The 19,629-nt window shown below is 41.7% G+C and overlaps 1 protein-coding gene across 2 annotated transcripts in view; it reads left to right on the forward strand.

Moving 5' to 3' along the window:
• The window catches only part of LOC104380555 (poly(rC)-binding protein 3), a 53,795-nt gene that overhangs the window by 11,906 nt on the left and 22,260 nt on the right, over nt 1-19,629 (forward strand). For both annotated transcript variants that reach the window (XM_086609117.1, XM_086609118.1), the window contains exons 2-7: nt 1,976-1,999; nt 2,098-2,130; nt 4,841-4,957; nt 10,927-11,058; nt 14,821-14,949; nt 17,116-17,259. In XM_086609117.1, coding sequence (XP_086465243.1) covers nt 1,976-1,999; nt 2,098-2,130; nt 4,841-4,957; nt 10,927-11,058; nt 14,821-14,949; nt 17,116-17,259 — 579 coding nt within the window. The remainder of the gene's footprint in view (nt 1-1,975; nt 2,000-2,097; nt 2,131-4,840; nt 4,958-10,926; nt 11,059-14,820; nt 14,950-17,115; nt 17,260-19,629) is intronic.

Here is a 19,629-nt window from a genome sequence, read left to right on the forward strand (position 1 = left end):
ATCCCCATGGTAAAAAATTTTTTCCTCATATTGAGTAGGAATTTGATATTGCAACTTGCTTTCCTTGTTGTACACCACAATAAGATCCCCACAAGTCTTCTCTTCCTAAGGGTGAATAAACACAGTTCTCTCAGCCTCTTCTCATGTGTCCTGTGCTCTGGTCCCCTGACCGTCTTGGTCGCCCTGCACTGGATTCACTTCAGTGTTTCCTTGTCTGTCTTATACTAGGAGCCCAAAACAGGACACAGTCCTCCTGGCATGGTCTCATAAACACAAGGAGAAGGCAAGAATCATTTGCCTCAGCCTGCTGGCTACACTCTCACTAATACAGCCCAGGATTTGGTTGATCAGGGATGCACTGCTGATGCCCTCATATACTCATGTTGGAGTTGTGCATTGGGACCCTCAGGACTTTTTCTGCAAAGCCACTTTGTACATAGCAAGTTTTTGCCCAACTTGTCCTGCTGCATGGGCTTGTTCCATCTTAGACATGGGACTTTTCATCTGAGTTTGTCATACTCCCTGAGGTTTCTCTCAGCCCATTTCTTCAGCCTGTCTAGGTGACTCCAAATAGCAGCCTTGTCCAGCAGTATATTGACTGTTCCCCCCTAGTCTGACGTTACCTGCAGACTTGCAGAGAGTGCAAAGGAACCATATGCTGAAGTTCTTCATTGAGGCAGGTCTTCCTCTCACTGAAAAGTCTTTATGTCTCATGAGCAGGATATGTGGAGTTGCAAGCGCGAGCAGCTCCATATTATGAGCTCATAATTAACATTCTGGTGAGAAATAGCTCTCTCAAGGTCATAGAATCGTAGAATGATAGAATGGTTTGGGTTGGAAGAGACCTTAAAGATCACCTAGTTCCAACCCCTCCTGCCATGGGCAGAGACACCTTCCACTAGATAAGATTTCTCAAAGCCTCATCCAACCTGGCCTTGAGCAATTCCAGGAATGGGGCATCCACTGCAGAGTGACGTTAGTACCACTTTATCATGAGTTCATCATTGGATAGAGCGATGGAGGACAATTTTCTAAATTTTACTCTTTGAACTGTGTTTCAGGATGGGTCAGACTTAAGTATATAGACTGGGGGAGGGAGGGGAAACCATATATCATATGTCTGGGACAGATCAGCCATGTGACACAGTCTTTAGCCATTGAAGCAGATCTCACAATCTGAGTATAGGAGAGTTTGTTTTCCTTTAATTGGTCTCCTCTCCATCAGATGATTTCCAGCCTGATGTCATATCTGCATGATTTGTGTAATGTGTCCAGACTCTTCATTTTAGTGTTATTAGCTTCATTTTTGCTACCTGTGGGTTTTATGCACTGAGTTTTTAACCCTTGGGATATTGCCAGAACTGCCAAATTGTTCCCCTATTGTATGTTCACACTGACATTCCTTAGTATTTTCTGTCCCTTCATGGAAGGGTGTGGGAGCCCAGCAGCAAATCCCTAAAAAGTAATTAGCAATTATTGTTCTGTAAGTGCTTATTAGGGAGATTAAGACAGGCCACCAGGTGTTTACACAATAACACTTGGTAGCATGGAAATTCAGCTCTAGCTATTACATGGTGTAAAGAGGGTAAATACCTGCCCTTAGAGAGATCAGCAATTATTTCGATGCTTGTATTACATCCCATTTTCTCTAGCAGGTTGTGCAGTTTATTTTTGAACTTTTCATTCCCTGATAGGGGTTTATCTGTGTTTATAGTAGCAGGATTGAACTGTAACCACAAGATCAGTTTCTGTCAAAGGCATTTTTCTTGCACAAGCAGTAAGCTGCAAAGCCCCGTTATTAGTCCGCCTCTTTGTATCTAACATGGCATATTTGTATACAGCAACAATGGAAGGGGGGCTAGGCTTCACATTGCAGGTCTGAAATAAGTGATAGTGAAACAGCTTAGGAGCAGAGCAAATGCTCTTCTGTAGCAAATCGTATCACTCACAGTGTCTTTTTTTTTTTCTGTTTCAGGAGGTTGGAAGCATTATCGGAAAGGTCAGGAAATTACTTTCTCTCTTTATTTTCGTGTCAAAATATTGTATATCAGTTCATTTCATCAGCCCAGGCTAACTTTTTTTCTGTTTCTTTAACAGAAAGGTGAGACAGTTAAGAAGATGAGGGAGGAGGTAAGACAAGCCTTGATGTCTTTACTTGCCTGTCTTTCCAGCTCAGAGAGCAGAGACATTCAGCGTGTGCAGACCGACACTGCCATCAAGTGGGCAGTTAATTTAACATCACCATTCTTTGCAAGTGGTGGTGTATAAATAAATGCGCTGGCCTAAATTAAACATTGTGGTTAATGTAACCTCCTTATCACCACAGCGGTCTGGAGTCTTTCATTTCCATAGCAATATGCCTGCTGCTGTCTTATCTCAGGACCAGCCTAGCCAGCATGATTCTGTGCATCAAAACCACGGTTTCTTTCTGTAGCAGACTGACATTGGTCCTGCACGCGACTTGGCCTCCCTGATAGAGAGCTTCCAAAATCTGAAACCAAGCTTCAGACTGATGCTGTGTAAAGTTTGAGAGTAGACACAAAGCTTCAGCAGAGCTGGAGCCGGACTTCGTAAGCTAAAGTATCCCTCTGCCATGTCTTGGCAAAGCCTTAACTTTTCGTCGTTTTGCAGCTGTGAGTAGGACGTGGACAGGGTAGACCCGCACACCCACCATTCACATCCTTTGAAAAGGTCAAAAACACAGAAAGGGTAGCTAAAGCATGGCACTGCATAAACCCCAGTCTCTCCAGTGTCCTCATGCATCTTTCCTTGCCACACAGCAAGCTGCACTGTCTTTGGAGGATCGTGCCCAGGTGGAGGTTACAGACCCACACTTGTCCTGCAAGGCAGCACATCTTAGCTGGAGATCCATGTAATTTTCCTTCTTTGAAGCAAGCACCAAAAGCATAAATCAAAAGACAAATCCTACTGTTTAAAACTTTAGGTGTGCAAAGTGTATAGAGGATGCCTCAAGAAAAGTCAAGTTGGTTCTGGTAAATCTGCAGTATATTACTATGTCGGCTGCTTTGGTTTTTTATACAGTGATAGAAGGTCTGTGGCAGGGAAATCTCAAAGTGTTTGTAGTAAAGAAAATTGCCGTGATACATCTTTAAACATAGACAATAGGGAGTTCACTCAGGCTGACTGAGTTCAGAGCTCCTTTTTTGATGATAAGAGCTTTCACCCATGTTTTCACACAGAAGTACATTTGCTAAGACTTAAAAAAAAGAAACCAAGGAAAAAAAAGTTTCCAATATACTAGGTAATCCTGCCAGTTGATTAAACACATTATAGTTTAATTATGAATTACGATCACAGGCAGATATCTTTGGATATAAATTGCACACACAAAAGGGAAGCCATCATTGGAGAGTTCTCCTGGCTTCTGGGTTAAACCCTTAGAGAAGGGTTATGATTCCTGGTTAGTTTTTCAAGATAAATAACAAATGTTCTTCTTCCACTCCTGAAAATCTACCATCACATACCTGTGGTCACACGTGGCTTTACTTGGTTGTTGGGATTTTTTAACAAATTATATGCATCTTTATATCAGCAGAGGACTAAGAGGCTATGTCTCCATGTGATGATAACTGAGTCCTTCTTTTAAGGAACCACTTCAGTACTTCTTTAAAAGCAAAACACAACTTTGTGTTGGCTTTCCTGACAGATGTGGCAAGTTGCATGCTGTCTTTATGGAATGAAAGGCAACTCTGCCTTGCTCTGTCGGAGCAAGAAATGTCAGAGACAGCTTTGGGCCTAAAGAAAAGCACAAAAACCGCGGTTCCATGCCCTGTGGTTGTTAACATCCTGCACAAACGTGGAAGCCGCCACATAACATTTTAATTGCCGTAGTTCTGCTTTGACCGCTCGTCTATCAGAGGAGTAACATCTGTGAATTTTGGCTGCCACTGATCCACAGTGGAGCCATGTTTCAGACAAGCTCCTGTGGCTCCGCTTTCAAAGGCAGAGCCATGCCATGAGCCAAGGCGGGCACGGGGCGGGCGGACCTGCCTGCTGTGGGCAGCTCTGCCCGGCATGGCTCCTGGCATGCTCTCTGCCGAGCTGAGCCCCACGGCCCCGCGTTCAGGGGACCGTAGGGTGGGTCTTACCTGAATGGCTTTGCTCATTATCTGCACCAAAAGCCTCTTAAACATATTCACATCTAGTTTAGGGGTTTTCACTGCACTACCACAGTGATGTAAAGGGGACTAAGTGTACCCGGGAGCCATGCTCACTTGTCTCCAAGACTTATCGTTTTCTAACTCCTTCCAACAGGCTCCTTGCCTGAAGGAGATAACACTATTACTGTTGCCTGTCAAAGTGTTGTTCAGTGTACATTAATTGACTGCCCTCACGTGAGACACACCTATAAGGAACCTTGTCCACAGTGCAAAGCAATGCCCCAGCTAGACAGATCGAGCCCTGCCTTTGAGTCTCCAAACAAGAGAGGTGCATCTTTCCTGGGAGATGTCGATGCTCCCTGGAGACAACCACCTTGTCTGAAATTCTGCGGCTCTGGTCCTACTTAAAGTTAATCCTGCAAGAGGGAAGGGAAAAGACTTGATTATGCAATTATTTGCAACTTTGAGTTGCAGAGGTGCTATTTGCATGCTGTAATGAAGGCTGTATAAGTATTTACCCAGACAGAATCTGACTTCCCAGACTTAGATGAATTTTTGGACCGTGATCAGTTTATGCTGAAATTATATGACGTTGGGGCTGCTGTTGTAAGGGAGGAAATAGATGCCTCAGGATATTTCTTCCCAAACTATATCCCTAATCCAGCTAAGTTTGCTCCCTGGGAAGCATAAATTTGAAAAATATTTGTTCTTTTTGACAGAGTGGTGCTCGAATCAATATTTCAGAAGGCTCCTGTCCAGAGAGAATTGTGACAATAACAGGCCCAACAGATGCAATTTTTAAAGCTTTTTCTATGATTGCACTAAAATTTGAAGAGGTAAGCAAATAAAATATGGGTTTTTCTCTCTTCAGGTTGAAATACAAACACTGTTTGAATTTTCTGATGTTTGCTTTAATGTTAAATATGATTTGTTTAATGTTCTATTTAATAGCAATAAAAGTGGTTGTATTTTTATAAATGCTTTTGGCAGTAACACTGAGGAAAAATAATGGGTCCATTTACAAGCTGTTTGATCATTTCTTTTGCTTTTTGGAGGCTTCAGGGAAAAGCAATTGCTTCTAGTAATGTGCACTAATGGTAGGAAAAATGTCTTGGAAAATTTCTGGTCCCATTGTGGGTTTCATTGAAAAGAATAATTGCCTAACTTTTAGCTCTGTTTTTATATTATTCCATTTGGTATTGATGTAAATTTCATATATGTCAAAATGAATATATAATTCATTCAACTAAAAAAAAAATTTTAAAAACAAACTATGTTATTACCAGTTACCATATTTAAAACTTGGCTTTTAAAATTCATTAAAATAAAGGCACTAAGAGTAAGTGAGGCAAGAGACCACTCAATTTACTGTAGAATTACAGTTCTGTGAAGATATATGCCTAAAGTACTGGAATCTCTTCCAGTTTCATGGACCAACTATAATTAGATACGGTCACCACTTTAACAGGAAACCTCACAGAAAAGACAGTAGGCTTCAGAACATGAACCCTGGTCACTCAGGAGAGGATTCCTTCAACTTTTCAAAAATCAGACGTCCAGGCTAGGCATCTCTCTTGTCCTCTGTGGAATGACAGAGGCCCCTGCAGAAGGCAGCTTACCTTCTGCTAAAGGAAGAGCCTGCAGATAAGAGAGCTGAATCCCTGTAGCAGGAGAAGGGGACTCTGTCTCTCCATCACTAAGTAAACTAAAGAGATTTCAATCCCTTTTTTATGAGTACTTATTTCTCCAAGTCAGTGAGGTTAGTCTCCACATCTCCCCATAGCACTCGGAGATGCTGGCATCAATGGGGAATGTCAGCACGTGCCTGCATTTATCCATGGTGACTGTTCACGTTCAGAGTAACAGAACTGGAAGAGAGCTTGTGGGTCATCAGATGCAGTTATCTCCTAGCATAAGTAGTATTGTCTTGCAACCTCCTTCACTGCATGATCAAAAACTACTTAGATTTTTTTCCTACTTTTTCCTGATATTGGATCCACAACCTCAGTTCTCTGATAATTAGAACATCTCCTTTTCACTCCTCACCTAAATTTATTCATGAGCGGTTTATACAGCTTCGTTCCTGCGCCAGCACTGGCCATTAGTTCAAACAATTCTTGTCTTTCCGTCCCTGAGGATTCCCCTCTTAGACATATTTTTAGAAACCAGTTTTATTCCCTCACACACTTGCTTTTGCCAGAGGAAGTGAGCCAAGCTCAGTCTTTCAAAGGATGCATTCTCCACCCCTCCCGTGACTGTAGTAGTTAGTCCCTTTCTACCTTTTCCCAGTTACAGTTTACGTTAAATGTATGTGTTAATTGTGGACAGGTTGCAAATGAAGTTCCACAAGGGCTTATTCGATGGCACTAACAGTCCTCTGTCCTGGCTGTTATGCTAACATATCCCTACCGCTGCTGGGAACACCTCACCTCCTGCCAGTGTAATACTTTGCACACAACCTTGCTGTGCCTGGAGAGTATCCCCAGCTCCCGCTCCGGTGTTTTCAGTGGGAACCTCTTTGGTCTTGACAGAGATTCCTGTCAGCCCCCAGACAAATGACCCCTTTTTTTTATACTGCAAATGTTAATCCCATTTATATTTCATGGGTTTTCAGATCTTCCTTTGCGATATTCCAGTCTTTATCAACGTGTTGATTACGCACCCTGATTTCATGGCGTAGTATGTTTTTTAAGAATGCTAATATTTTTTCCTTACCAGTTATTAATGAGATAATAATGATTTTGAGGCTGAATCCTGCAGAACTAGAGAAGTAATGCTCTCCAGCCCAATTTTAAAACCGCCTGTTGTTATCTTCTTCTCAGCTTTATGTCCTACCCGTCTTGTACCAATCCCTATTTCTTCTAGCTGAAGAGGCAGCTTCGTGTGCGGTACCATACCCTCCATACCACGGAGACCTGGAGAGAGCAGTCTCTGCCCTCTACATGAAAAACACGCTCTGCTTAAGGCCTTATCCTGAAAAATGCTGAGAGAATCATTACCAGAGATAATCCCTGCCAGTTCCCACCAAAACAAGTACTCAATAGAAATAACGCTGCATTTCTCATAAAAACATCAAACACTGCACAGCATCAGATCCCCACCCCACTACCCAACACTGCATTGTCTTTGAAAGTGCTGTAGCTAGCAACAGGCAAAGAAATCTGAAATTCAGGCATCTGGCTGGGTTTTATGCATATTTTAGAGAATAATTTAGAGAATAGTCTGGACTCTTCATGTAGATATTAGCAAAGGGATATTGGCACTCCCTGCAGATAAGGTACTGCAGTTATATTCTGAAATATCTGTATTTAGTTTTAATATAATTGTCTTCTGGTATATATAAAAGAACAGTGGTAAAGGAAAATGTCTCATATAATCAGTTAGGTTTCCTGTAATTATTCCTGTCAATAAAATGAGGTAACTGTAACACTTTGGAGACAAAATAATGTACTTTTTTCAGAAGTTACAAATGAGCTGGCTACCAAACGTTATTTTTCGTGCATATCTTTTTGTTGGAGATTTCTTCAGCTGTTTAAAAAGTTGAAAATCCCAGAGCAGACAGTGCCTGGCCCAGCTGTAGTTATTGCAGCTACCTTCAAACAGAACAGAAAAGATGCATGTGTGAGACTGATGGTTTGAGGGATTGTTTCATATTTGTTATGCATGCCCACATGAAGCATTTTGACATGAAGCCCTTGAACTCTTAATTTCAACCCTACAGCTCTATAGTTGAGGATAAGCAGGTCTAGGAAGACTTGGAAGCCCTGGAATGCTTTTCTAATGTTAGCAAAAATCTCAAAATATGTCAAATAGATAAAAAAAAAAAAAAAAAAGAAAGATCCAGAGGAGTGTTCTCTGTGCAGTTGCTCTGCAGCCTTATATCAGTCTGCTTTGACAACCTTCCTAATAAAAGTTGCTTTTCTAGCAGCCTGATGCTGAATTTACAAGCTAGGTAGGTAATTGCATAAACAACTAAAATATTCACTGCAGAGGAGAAAGAGTTGTTTAAAAAATGTCACTAACCCAGGCAGACCACTGGAGTTGCAAGAGAGGACGTTTCAGAGCAGTGATTTCCAGACTGGAGGCTGAGACCGAAGTCAGTTCTCTCACTGTGAGTTCGCTGGTGAGTGGGGCAGCTCTGGTTTGGGATAGAAATATGCATAATCCACTGGAAGCAGGTGGTAGTTAAGTACTGGGAAAAACAGCAAGCAGAGCTGAGTGATCAGACCTTCTCCAAATAAATTGGAAAAAATTTGGTGGAATTCTTGTTCGTTTGCAAACATTTATGAAGAAGTTACTCAGGTCTAGGAATAAGAAAGAGGGAAAGGCAAGGTGATGAAAGCAATTGCAATGATGCCTTTTTGACAAATATAAACTCCTGCTGCTACAAGTAAAGTAAATCCTGCGGTGGTAATTACCAAGTGAGGAGCCACCTCACATATTCATTGTACTTGCTGTGGAAATTGGCAGGTTTAACATTTCATTTAGAAACCAGTAAAGAAAAATTTTGATGCATTTTTCCCTGGAGATTTGGTAGATTTCTGAGCTACCAGATTTACTTGCCTTGGGAAGCCTTAGACACTGTGACTCTGGGATGCCAGGAGTTAGGGATGCTGCAAGACTTCAACTCTGAGAGCTGGATCTCCCATTCACTTCCAGGCTCCCGGTTAGTTGATCCTGGCTGAAGAGCAGCCGGACAAGCGGGCAGAAAGTCATGCAAGGTCCAGCTGTAGCGTCTGCTAGAGCCCTGAGGAAACAGATGCAGTGCCACACAAAGTTAGAGGTTAAAGAAATAAGAATCTCCCAGTTTGAAAAATGACTGTTCTGTGAGAAAGTCTCCAGCCATCCCTACTTGGGAGCCTGCAGTTCTGGAAGGGATTTTTTTCCTGCTCATTTGTCTCTTATTGTCTTTTTAAGCTGGACTAACTCCTTTCTGCACTCCACGCTGCTGAGCCTGCACGTTTAGATTTTACTCTTTTCAAATGATGAGGAGAAAATAAAGGAGAATAGTGGCTTCCAATTTTTGTGAAGTGCTTTTGAAGGCAGTAAGTGCAGTGAAGGCTCTGAGGCCAGGCCACATATGATATGGAAGTGGGAGACATTGTCAGGGTCGTGCTGGGCGGCCGAAGAGGGTTATTTACCTACATCTGGATGGTCGTGTGCCTCCACCTGACATAAACGTGATATAGTGAGATGGCATCCTCCAGCTGAAAAATTGGTGTGACTTGCACTTTATTTCAGGTACATGGGTGCTGCAAAATTCTGTTATCCCTCTCGCTGTATTTTGGAATGCAATCTCTCACTGACACAGCCACTAAACAAAATGTGAGTCACTGGCTGGCAGAGGAATGATTTGATAGCTCTCTTGTGGCATGCAGCAATGCCTCATGCCGTTCAACATTTTTTTTCCTCTCTTTTAAGCTGAACAAGGTCACACTGAGCCATTTCTTGGGTGGAAGAATGCTGCCATCACAAATGCAGAGGTACCGCAGGAATCAGTGTTGGTGTCACTGAGCTCCCGCACCGGTTCAGCGAGGCATGCAGAGTTGTTTAAAGTACTTTTCTTTTTTTTTTTAATTCGGGGTCTTGATCACACAGTATAGGCACTTCTTTTTTTTTTTAACAAGTGGTAGTCTTGATAAGCGAGAATGTAGGCAAACACATCAGTTCAGTCTGATGCAACTCTTGTTGCGTCCCAAATGTGTTCAATGAATATGAAATGCCTGTTTGCTGTTGTTCCTGTCCTAATCTTTGGAGTAGCATTTCTGTGAAGGGTATAATAGCTATGCCGTGCCACCTCACAGATGGATGAGATGGTCTTTTCAGCTCATAGCTAGTGTTAGCAAACCACACTGAGGTTCTCATGAGTTGTTGGACAGGTGCTATGCAGCTCGTGACTTTTTTTTGTGATCCTAAGTGCTCTCAACAGTATCCCATTGATCAGGGGGAAAATAAGCTTTATCTGTCCTCTGTGACGAAGATGTTAGAGGGATTGTTTTGTCTTGCCTAGAAGATTTTGAACTAGCAAAATATATTTAAAACAACGTAAACCTTGCGACAAGTAGTATATTGAAACACTCATGCAAACCCGCAGTGTAGTCTCACTGGATAATGAGGTACGCGGATACAGGTTACAGTCCTTGGATACAGGTAATTGCTGTTCTGCTGAGCTCTTTGTACTCTGATTACATAGCTGTGATGGAAAAAAATTTAGAAATTGTGTAACACTACAAATACTAATGGATCTACTACAAAAGAGAAATTAAACCTGGGTGGAGCAGCAAAATATTTATCAAAATAATCTAATTTTCTCTGCTGCAGATTATTCAGATTTATTGTCATTCTTTTTTTTAACCTTTTTCCTTTGTATCAAACCTGACAAGAAATTACATGAAATGCAAAGACATATTGTTTAGTAGAAGCGTTCTAATTGAGATGGTGGAAAAGAGACCAAATCAAGATTTGGGGGCCTGTGAACTCAAAAGCCTCTGTATCTTTTCCATCTGCTTCAGCTGGTCTAATGACAGATACCACCACCCCCTAATCTCACCTCAGAGACTATCCTCTGGTCCAGCAGTGGGGACCTGCAATGCCAGACAGCAAAAGGGTTCCTCTGGCACAAGCTGCCTGTGTGGTTCGTGCTTACGGCGCATCACCGGCGGCTTTACCTGCCACAGAAACAAACCACGACTGATTGCACACTTCCCAGGTCTCCACCAACAGCTCAGGCATTTGCTCTGAGCCCTTCAGTGCTTACCAGGAACGACAAATCCTCCACTAATTCTCTTTGATGTTGTGATTACAGGACATAAACGCTTCCATGACAAACAGCACGGTGACAAGCAAACCCCCTGTAACGCTGCGGCTCGTCGTCCCAGCAAGTCAGTGTGGATCCCTTATAGGAAAAGGAGGTTCCAAAATCAAAGAAATCAGGGAGGTAAGTCTTGGGATGCCTTGCCATCATCACCCGCTGCACTTTGCTCGTCGCACAGACGTGAGCGTGTGCTGAGCGAAAAGCCTTGCTCTGGGGGAAGCAGGGGCCCAGCACAGCTGTGCCCTTCTACCCTCCTTGAAGCTAAAGACCGAGTGTGAAATAAAGAAATAGCTTTACAACCTCTTAGTCTCTGATGCAGAATTTAGAAAAGCAATGGTTTAGCGACAGAAATGACTTGTCCAGTTTCTCTCCAGGCACAGCCCCCTCCCCAGTAATACTCAGGTGATCCCAAGTTGAAGTGTTGCAGCCAATTCCAAATTAGCTACCCCCATTATGGCCAGAGAAAGGCCCAAGTAGCTCTGAGGAGTCCTAGTTAGTAGATGAAACACTTTGTCTACTTTTTAGAAAAAAAAATTGTTTTCCTACTCCTTTCCTGTTTCTCCCTAATCTCACTGTGCCACGGGTGACCTGATTTCATGTATTCCAAACCCCTACTGACTTTTTTTAATCCAGACTTTATCTAAAGGTATTCATTCAATGTGCTGCGCTAGCAGCCACTTTTTCCTTTAAGCAGAAAACGCAAAAAGTATCATACAGTGCCAGTTTCAATTCTTCCATGCATGACTGTAACATGTAGCACATACCAAGCCATGGATCCAATGTTTGTAATCAGTCAAACAAGAAAATTAGGTACATGCTCAGTTATGTAGAAAAAATCTGAATAAGATGTTTCAGAAAAATGGATTTTTATTCTGGAGAAAGTGGCAGTACTCCTTCTAAATTTGTATTCATTCCAACATAGGATGAGGTGTTGAGTATTGAGATAACATGCTAATCATTTTTTTTCATTGACTGTGTCAAAATAGAAGCTTTTGACAGGCTTTACCGAAGTGATACTTCCTTTTTTTATCTAAAACATAGATTCAAGACAGTAGGTTTCAGTGAGCTTTTACATTTCGTTTCAAATGTGAAAAAAGTTAACAGATATTTTTCTATCAAAGGCAATTTCATCAAATGTCAAAAAGGAGTGGAAAATCCTTTGACCAAAATTTTATATCCAGCATTTGCTATGAAATGTTAGTTTATGGTAGCCTTGGTAGGAAATGTGATGATAGAAGATAGTTAAGGGTCTCATCCCGTTGACTTTCAAGTTCTTCCAAATTATTGCATTCTGATTCCCATTTGGTTGTCCCAGGCGTTCTTTAACAGAATGCCCTCTGAAGACTTATTTTCACCTTTCAGGATTTAGCCATGAAAGGATCTTTTCTCTCCTTGCATACAGGGAAGCAAAAGCAGTGTGTAGCACTTCCATTAGCTGACAGCGCAGCCAAAAGCTGCGTCAGTTTTTGTTGCCAAGCAAACAACGTGTTGTTCCTCCATGTGCCTCTTGCTTTGTAAACTGTGTTCATGGAAACACACGCATGTTGTCTGCTGAAAACTCGCAGAGAAAGTGTCTAGAGCCCTGCCATTTGAAGAGGGTCTCTGTGCTTACTGAGACCTGCAAATAGAAGGCAATTACAAATCAGGGTTTTTTCCCTCGGAATGTTGTTACTTTATTTTTCATCAAAAAGTCCAGGAGCTATCCCTCTCAGTAGTCCTTATTGTCAAACCAGCTTTTGAGATGTGGGAGAAAGGAGTCACCTGATGACACTGAGGGAAAGAAAACATTATTTCTGTGCAGATGTTAGGGTCATAGGAAACCCTGTGTCTTTTTTTCTTTAATCCCCAAAAAGCTTTGTCAGAGAGCTTTGTACAGATGGGAGAAGATACTGGGTGAGTCAGAAAGCCTGCCAGGTTGCTGCATGCTCTCACCCAGGCAGGCAGTGGGCAAAACCAGGCTAAAGCCTTGCCACTGGAGAAGGCAGAGCTACTGTCAGGGCACGTGGTCAGAGGTGACCTCAGCCACGATGCGTAACTTCTCTTGGTCCTCCAGATCTCTTAGGCATCCAGGAGAACTGTCAGGCAGCAGGAATCCACCTGATTTCTTAGTTGTGTTAAAATAGGAGCAGGCGTGAGTGTGAACCGTGTGCTGGTGAGTGCTCAGCTCTAGGTTTTACAGCTGGCGATACTTCGGATTTTTTTTTAAATATCGGTAACCTCATCTAGCGCACTGAGCGAGCGCTTTCAGGGTTTTAAAGGTGATATTGGTCTGCTGGTCTGTGAATATTAAATGATGTAAGTGATTATTCTGGTGAGCATCCGTTCAGAAGCAATTACCTACCAGTCTAGTACAAGGAAGTAAGAGGAGAGTGTTTGGCCAAATAAGTAACTTGATAAAGCTAATGTAGTGAGAAGTCACACTCCACATTTTCTTAAGCATAAGGGTAATGGACAAAATATTACTCATTTTTTCATTGCTGACATATGACCAAAGTCAAAGAATAAACAAGATTAGCACTGGAAGCGAATGGGTAAGTGACTGCAGTGTTTGGCAGGGTATTTTATGCTAGATGTACAGATACCTAGAACTGTATGTTAAACAGCAAATATGATCAAGCAGAAAAAAAAAAAAGGAGCATCCAGCTTGAGATGTGGTCTAATTTCATCGTCACACAACATGAACACACTGAGCAGCAATCGCACACAGGATGGTCTTTTGTGTTCATTTATGTACCCAAGAACAACATGTAGGGTTGCTGTACTGTTTTCAAGATAAGATTACCAAAAAAAAGAGAAAAGAAAAGCATGACTGATTGATCAAATTATGGCAAAATTCCAAAGCCTATTATAGAGCAAGGAATTGATATTCTGCCCTTAAACAGCACTAGTGAACAAAAGATGCAATCAGTAATTTAATCAGTCTCTGGAAGGAAGAATAACATGTGTTGTATGTAACCAGCAGGAAAACAAATTAACTCCTTGCTGACTGACACAAAGTCAATGGTTACTGAAAACAGGGGTTTTTTAAAGCCCAAAATATTGCATAGCAATAACAGTCAGGAATAGATTTTGTCTGTAATATGTGAAAGTGCTAACTCAATATAAAACACCTGAGTTTTTTCCTATTGACTGGAAAGGTCTTTCAGGATGTTTGTGAAATAGTGCAAGGGATTGTTTTGGTCTCATGTATTTTTTTCTTTCTTTGAGTTTGGTGGGGGTTTTTTGTTAACTAAGATACTCTACCTAATTTTTAAAAGATAAAACAAAACTGTCTCATTACCACCCTAGGTTCATTAATGAGCTAAAAGTTGATGATGTACATATATTTAATCAACATTAATTATAATTCAGAAGTGCTTCTGTACCATCCTGAAATATTGCAGAGCATAAGGCAACCCCAAATTTCATCCAGAGAAACAAGTCAGCCATCAGTGGATGAAAGAGCCATTTATCTGCAACTCATTGTATTAGCAGACCTTCAGTTATCAGCATCTTTTTCCGTTTGTCTTTTTTTTTATTATTGAAAGTACTTCATTTCACCTTTTTCTTTTTTTAGTCAGTATTGCAACTGTCTGTCTTTGAGGGGGTTAAAAGACTCGTCCTGAAATTCAGGTCACAGTTTGATTCGTTAACGGCTGCTGAGGACTAATCTTCCTAGAATGGGAATGTTTGCAAATTGGCTTGAACAGGCAAATCCATGTCCTGCCAGACCCCAATTGCCCTGTCTGGGCATGAGTTTACACACACGCTGCACCAGGTATCTCGCAAAGAAAGACAAAAAGTCGAGAGGTGCATCCCCTCTATCACCTCGGTGAGTCCCTGGCTGTTGAGAGGCGTCGTTGCCCGCCCGACAGTGACGGTCTCTTTGCTTTGTCTCTGCTCAAGTCCACAGGAGCCCAGGTGCAGGTAGCAGGGGACATGCTGCCGAACTCGACGGAGCGCGCGGTGACTATATCAGGCACTCCCGACGCCATTATCCAGTGCGTGAAACAAATATGCGTGGTTATGCTGGAGGTAAGCGAGCGCTTGGCACGTCACCTCTCGCTCGGGAGATGCTCAAACACGTTGTTAACTATCCAGTGCCCTGGGTTCCCCAGGGATGCTGCCTGCCCTTCCCGTGCCAGGGGTTTCAAGAGGACTCTGTTAGACTGTGCCTTGCCTGGGGTCGAAGAACCTCTTGCAGGAGGGGTTAGCAATCAAAGACCAGGGCTGTCAGGACACTGTCAAACAACAAACCCGGTCTAGCATGGAGCTGCAGCCCATTCTGAGAGAAAAGCGTTTTATTCTGATGCAGAATTGGGCAGAGAACACCTAGGTCTTGTTTTAAATAGAAATAATTCTGACTTGCGTAATTTAGATTTACTGGGACTCTTTGCTTCCTTAGGATCAGGTCATTGCGTAAGGCCAGAATGTTTCATTTTGACTGCAGTTTTTTAGCTCTTTGATTAAATGATGCAAAATTAATTTATATAAAAATCAGGAAATTTTAACCCCTGCTGAAAATGCCCATAGTTTCATGCAAGTACATTTCTCAACTGATTAAGTTCAATAGAAGTTAAAAAAAAAATATTTCAGCAGATCAAAATTAAATATTTTGACATAATAACTGTAATTTTTGACAAGGAACATGAAACATCTCTACTTTTATCATATTTTCTGCTGGAAAATGTTCTATGTTTTTTCTTGTTTGTTTCTTTACCTAAGTCTAGTCAGGGACTGTCTCATGATGATCTCTGCCACCCTACTGTTTTGTTATTCTTTAAAAAGGTGAGAAAAAGTGGAGTGTTTGAGACAGCACTATGGCTATTGGGTGATCAATATAATAATTTTGATTTGATGCATCAAAATGACATACAGTCTTTGCATCAAAATGGCATACAGCCTAATGCAAATAAAAGCATAAAAACTAATAAGTCCTCAGTGGTTTACTGGGAAAAAGCGACTCTTGCTTCAGTTTTTGCTGGACTACTGTGAGGAAGCAATTTCTGTATAAAAATGCAAAACAGAAAGACAATATTAAAAAAGTAATTTTAGTTTGCTAGAGATGGAGTATGTGATGGCGATAGTTATAAACTTTGTGAATACAGAGTGTAGTCTGTTGTCCAAGTGACATTTGTGGAATAAATAGTTATTTGCTAAAGATGAGAGAAGCCACTTCTTAAAATCAGAGAGACACAGTCCTGTTTTCCCACAGGTAGAGCCACTTTTTTAATAACCAGTTTTGACATAAGAAGTACTTAGTTTTAGCATTAGGCAAATTGCAAGCAGCAATTAGACACTGGTTTAACTACAGTTTGCTGCTCCAAACATTGAAGAAAACGAATGTTCTCTACTTTGCAGCGTATGTTTAATTTGGCAACACACACTTTCATTGACACAAGATAGTTAATTGTATAATATTAATTAATGAAAGTGATACTGTTGTTACCTTCTTTAGTTGTAGTTAATGCACTGAAAACAGGGCACCGTTCTTCTAGGTGTTACACAGACAGCTGGAAGCCTCTTTTACAGGCATGTGCTTCTGCTTTATCTACGAGGAGAAAGTGAGCCTCTGTCAAGGGTTTTCCCTTTGGGTCCTTTCCTTGGGCCACAGGCAACAAGCTCCCTTTCCATGCATTACAAAGGCTGCGGTTATGCTCCTGCTGAATCTGGGAGGATTTTTCTCCAGCCTTCCAGCACAGTCAGAGGAAAAGCAGCATCAAGCCGGCCATTTGCAGTTGAACAGCTGACTTAATCGAGTTGGTAAAACAAGGAACCTTGATTTAGTGTAGGAGTAGCAGTGTAGGAAAGATGGATAAGTAGGAGATGTGCTCGGTGTTAACAAAGTGAGAGCACAGGCCGAACTCTTCCAAAACATTGATAAATTTAAAAATTGTGCCCATGTTACCTGCAATGCGTGACACACTTAATGAAGCTTCATAGCTTCATTTGGCGATGACGGTAATGAAGCCATGAGTGCCAGCACTGCCTCTTTCAGCTGTGCAGTCGGGACCTTGGCTGTTCCCCTCAAAGCCTGGACAACCAGCCTCTGGCTTGCTTTTGGGCGGATGGGGTGGTGGGCTGGGTTGGGTTGGGTTAGTTGCATACCTTGTTGTCTGAGGTGACCAAGATAAGGAGTGATTTTTTAATACGAGCTCTGCTTCATTCTGCATTTTGATCGCTTTGTGTTTTTGTCTGCAGTCCCCACCCAAAGGTGCCACCATCCCCTACCGTCCCAAACCTGCCTCTGCACCTATCATTTTTGCAGGTGGCCAGGTAAGAGCAGACACCCTTTTGGCTTCAGCTGGAAACCACACCGTCTTGGCTCAACCTCAGCCAGCGCCTGTTAGTTTTCAACTTTTACTCGTTTTTGCCTGGTATAGTATTGATGTGTTTTGTCTACTCTGTGTGCTTATAGTTTGCAGGAAAGGAGAACACTGCATTGCAAACTTGATGCAAAATTGTGATGACTGGTATTTTACCAAGATTTAAAATTAATTTCCATAATTAAGAAAAGTTTATCATTCCAACTCAAACCATTCTATGATTCTATGAAGGTGTCCCTACCCATGGCAGAGGAGTTGGAACTAGATGATCTTTAAGGTCCCTTCCAACCCAAACCATTTTATGATTCTATGATTCTCTGAATTGAGAGGTGTCCCAATCAGATGCTCTGTGAGTGGGACAAAAACACTTATTGTAGGGTTTGGTTTTTCCACTCTCAACTTGCAGCTCCACCAGCAGTATAAGCAGTTTTGTCAATTTTCAGAGATGATCAAACAGCAGGATGTCTCTGCTCATGAAAGGCATAGTTTTTCTTTCAGTATTTTTGTATATTTTGGACTAAATAGTGCACTTTGCAGTAAAAATTTGCACACACATAAGGGGACCCATACAGCCAACAGGCTAAGAGCAGCACTGCTCAGATACGTGCAATGATGAAGGAGTGAGATACTGCAAGCCCTGCCTGACTCAAGCAGAAATTGATCTCCTAAATCTGGTCTAGAGGAAGGTCTAGAGGAACCCTCTCCGGCAGTAAGGCACCCCCCATCCAGCCAAATCTTTTCCCTAAGATGATGAAAAGGCCTCTTTTTAAGTAGTTACCCAGTGGGAAGAGCCACTCATTTGCATGGTGGAACATTTGCAGCCAGGTCCCACCTCCCGTCCCTTTACTCCAGCCTGGGTCATCACTTTGTTTTGGGGTCCCTAGAGACCATGTCTCACCCAACAGGCAATTCAGAGGTCATATGAGAAGCTGGACACGGGGTTCCCGGTGGGACAGTGGGCACAAGGTGCTGCTGATACTAGTGGTGGTAAGATGACCCACACCACCACAATCTGCTGGTTTGTAAGAAAGTTCCTGCATACGCCAAAGCACCATTGCTTCTGACAGGCCCTTGTAATGAGCTTGCTCTGAGCTCTGAGCTTTTTCTCTGTTAAAACTCCCAGAGTTTTACCTTCTACTCTATAATGATACGTTGTGATGTATATCCGGATTTTCATAATCTGGATGTAGTAGCTTTCAATTCCTAGTCTTCAAGCTTACCGCTCTTAGTTGTCTTCAAAGGAAGAAATCTGCTTCCTTAGTGAACAAAGTTGAATTGAAATATAAAATCATAGCCAGAAATTGGTCTATGAGTGAAAGTTCAGAATCATTTACTCCATATATATGTTTACACTGCAGTGCTTTCCTTTAAGAAATATATGTGTATATGTGCAGCAGCCTGTTAGCAGTGTTGTAATTGGCGCTACCTTCAAAGACTCTCTCTGTATATGATTACTTAAAAGTATTGAAATTGTTTGTTAAAGTGCTCTAAGCAGTTTATATAAATAATTGAAGGTGTCCTATTTTAAGGTCTAATAGCTCATGTCATCTTCAGTTTTATCAGTTAAAAAAGTGTTCTCACTTTTCTAACACAACCTTGTTGATGTGAGTCAGACACTTTCTGTGTACTTTGAATTTCTATGTCCTCTGACTAAGCAGACTTTTTAAGAAAATGCCTAAGGTGTGTTTGGGGATCAGTATAGAAAGACACTTTAACCAGGTTTCGTAAGTGGAAGTTAATACTGAAAATAAAATGTTATCAGCAGTGTTAATTCCATCCATCCTTTTGGCTACACTAGCAGAAGTTATTTTTCCATTCTAAATTAAATCATGACTATCTTGAAAGGTTTTGGTTTGTTTAATGCTTGCATATCAAGCAACACTAGCAAAATCAAATTTCCAATTTTCCTTAACAAGTTGGAGTTCTTCTGCTTTAAGTATTGCTTTTCATTTTCTTGTGCTTCTTTGATACTGTATTGCATGACAGAACTAAAAGGAAGCTGAACACTGTCCTGCCCTGCTCTGCCCCTTACCAATATTTAGCATATGCAGTGGTTAAAAAAAAAAAAATAAATCCACCACTCCTGCCTGATGGAAACAAATTGGTAATTCCTACCCACTGTGTTACATTGCTGTTTAGATGGCTACTTACAGGGTACAGCTTTGCTGTATGTTTCATAGGAGTTTTATGGTTTACATTGAGGAAGATTTACAGACCAGGTCACTTCTGCTGTTACTAATGTCAATACATCAGTAGGAAAGTTGCCCTTGACTTTGGTGGAAGCAAACCTGCAGGTCATGTCCTTAGTGAAACATTAGAATACAGATGTGTCAGTAGCCTCTACCAGGCTTGTACTTAGTATGCCTCAGCCACAGAAAAGCACAGGGGG

The sequence above is a fragment of the Tauraco erythrolophus genome, chromosome 3, assembly GCF_009769465.1.
Source record: "Tauraco erythrolophus isolate bTauEry1 chromosome 3, bTauEry1.pri, whole genome shotgun sequence".
Classification (NCBI taxonomy): domain Eukaryota; kingdom Metazoa; phylum Chordata; class Aves; order Musophagiformes; family Musophagidae; genus Tauraco; species Tauraco erythrolophus.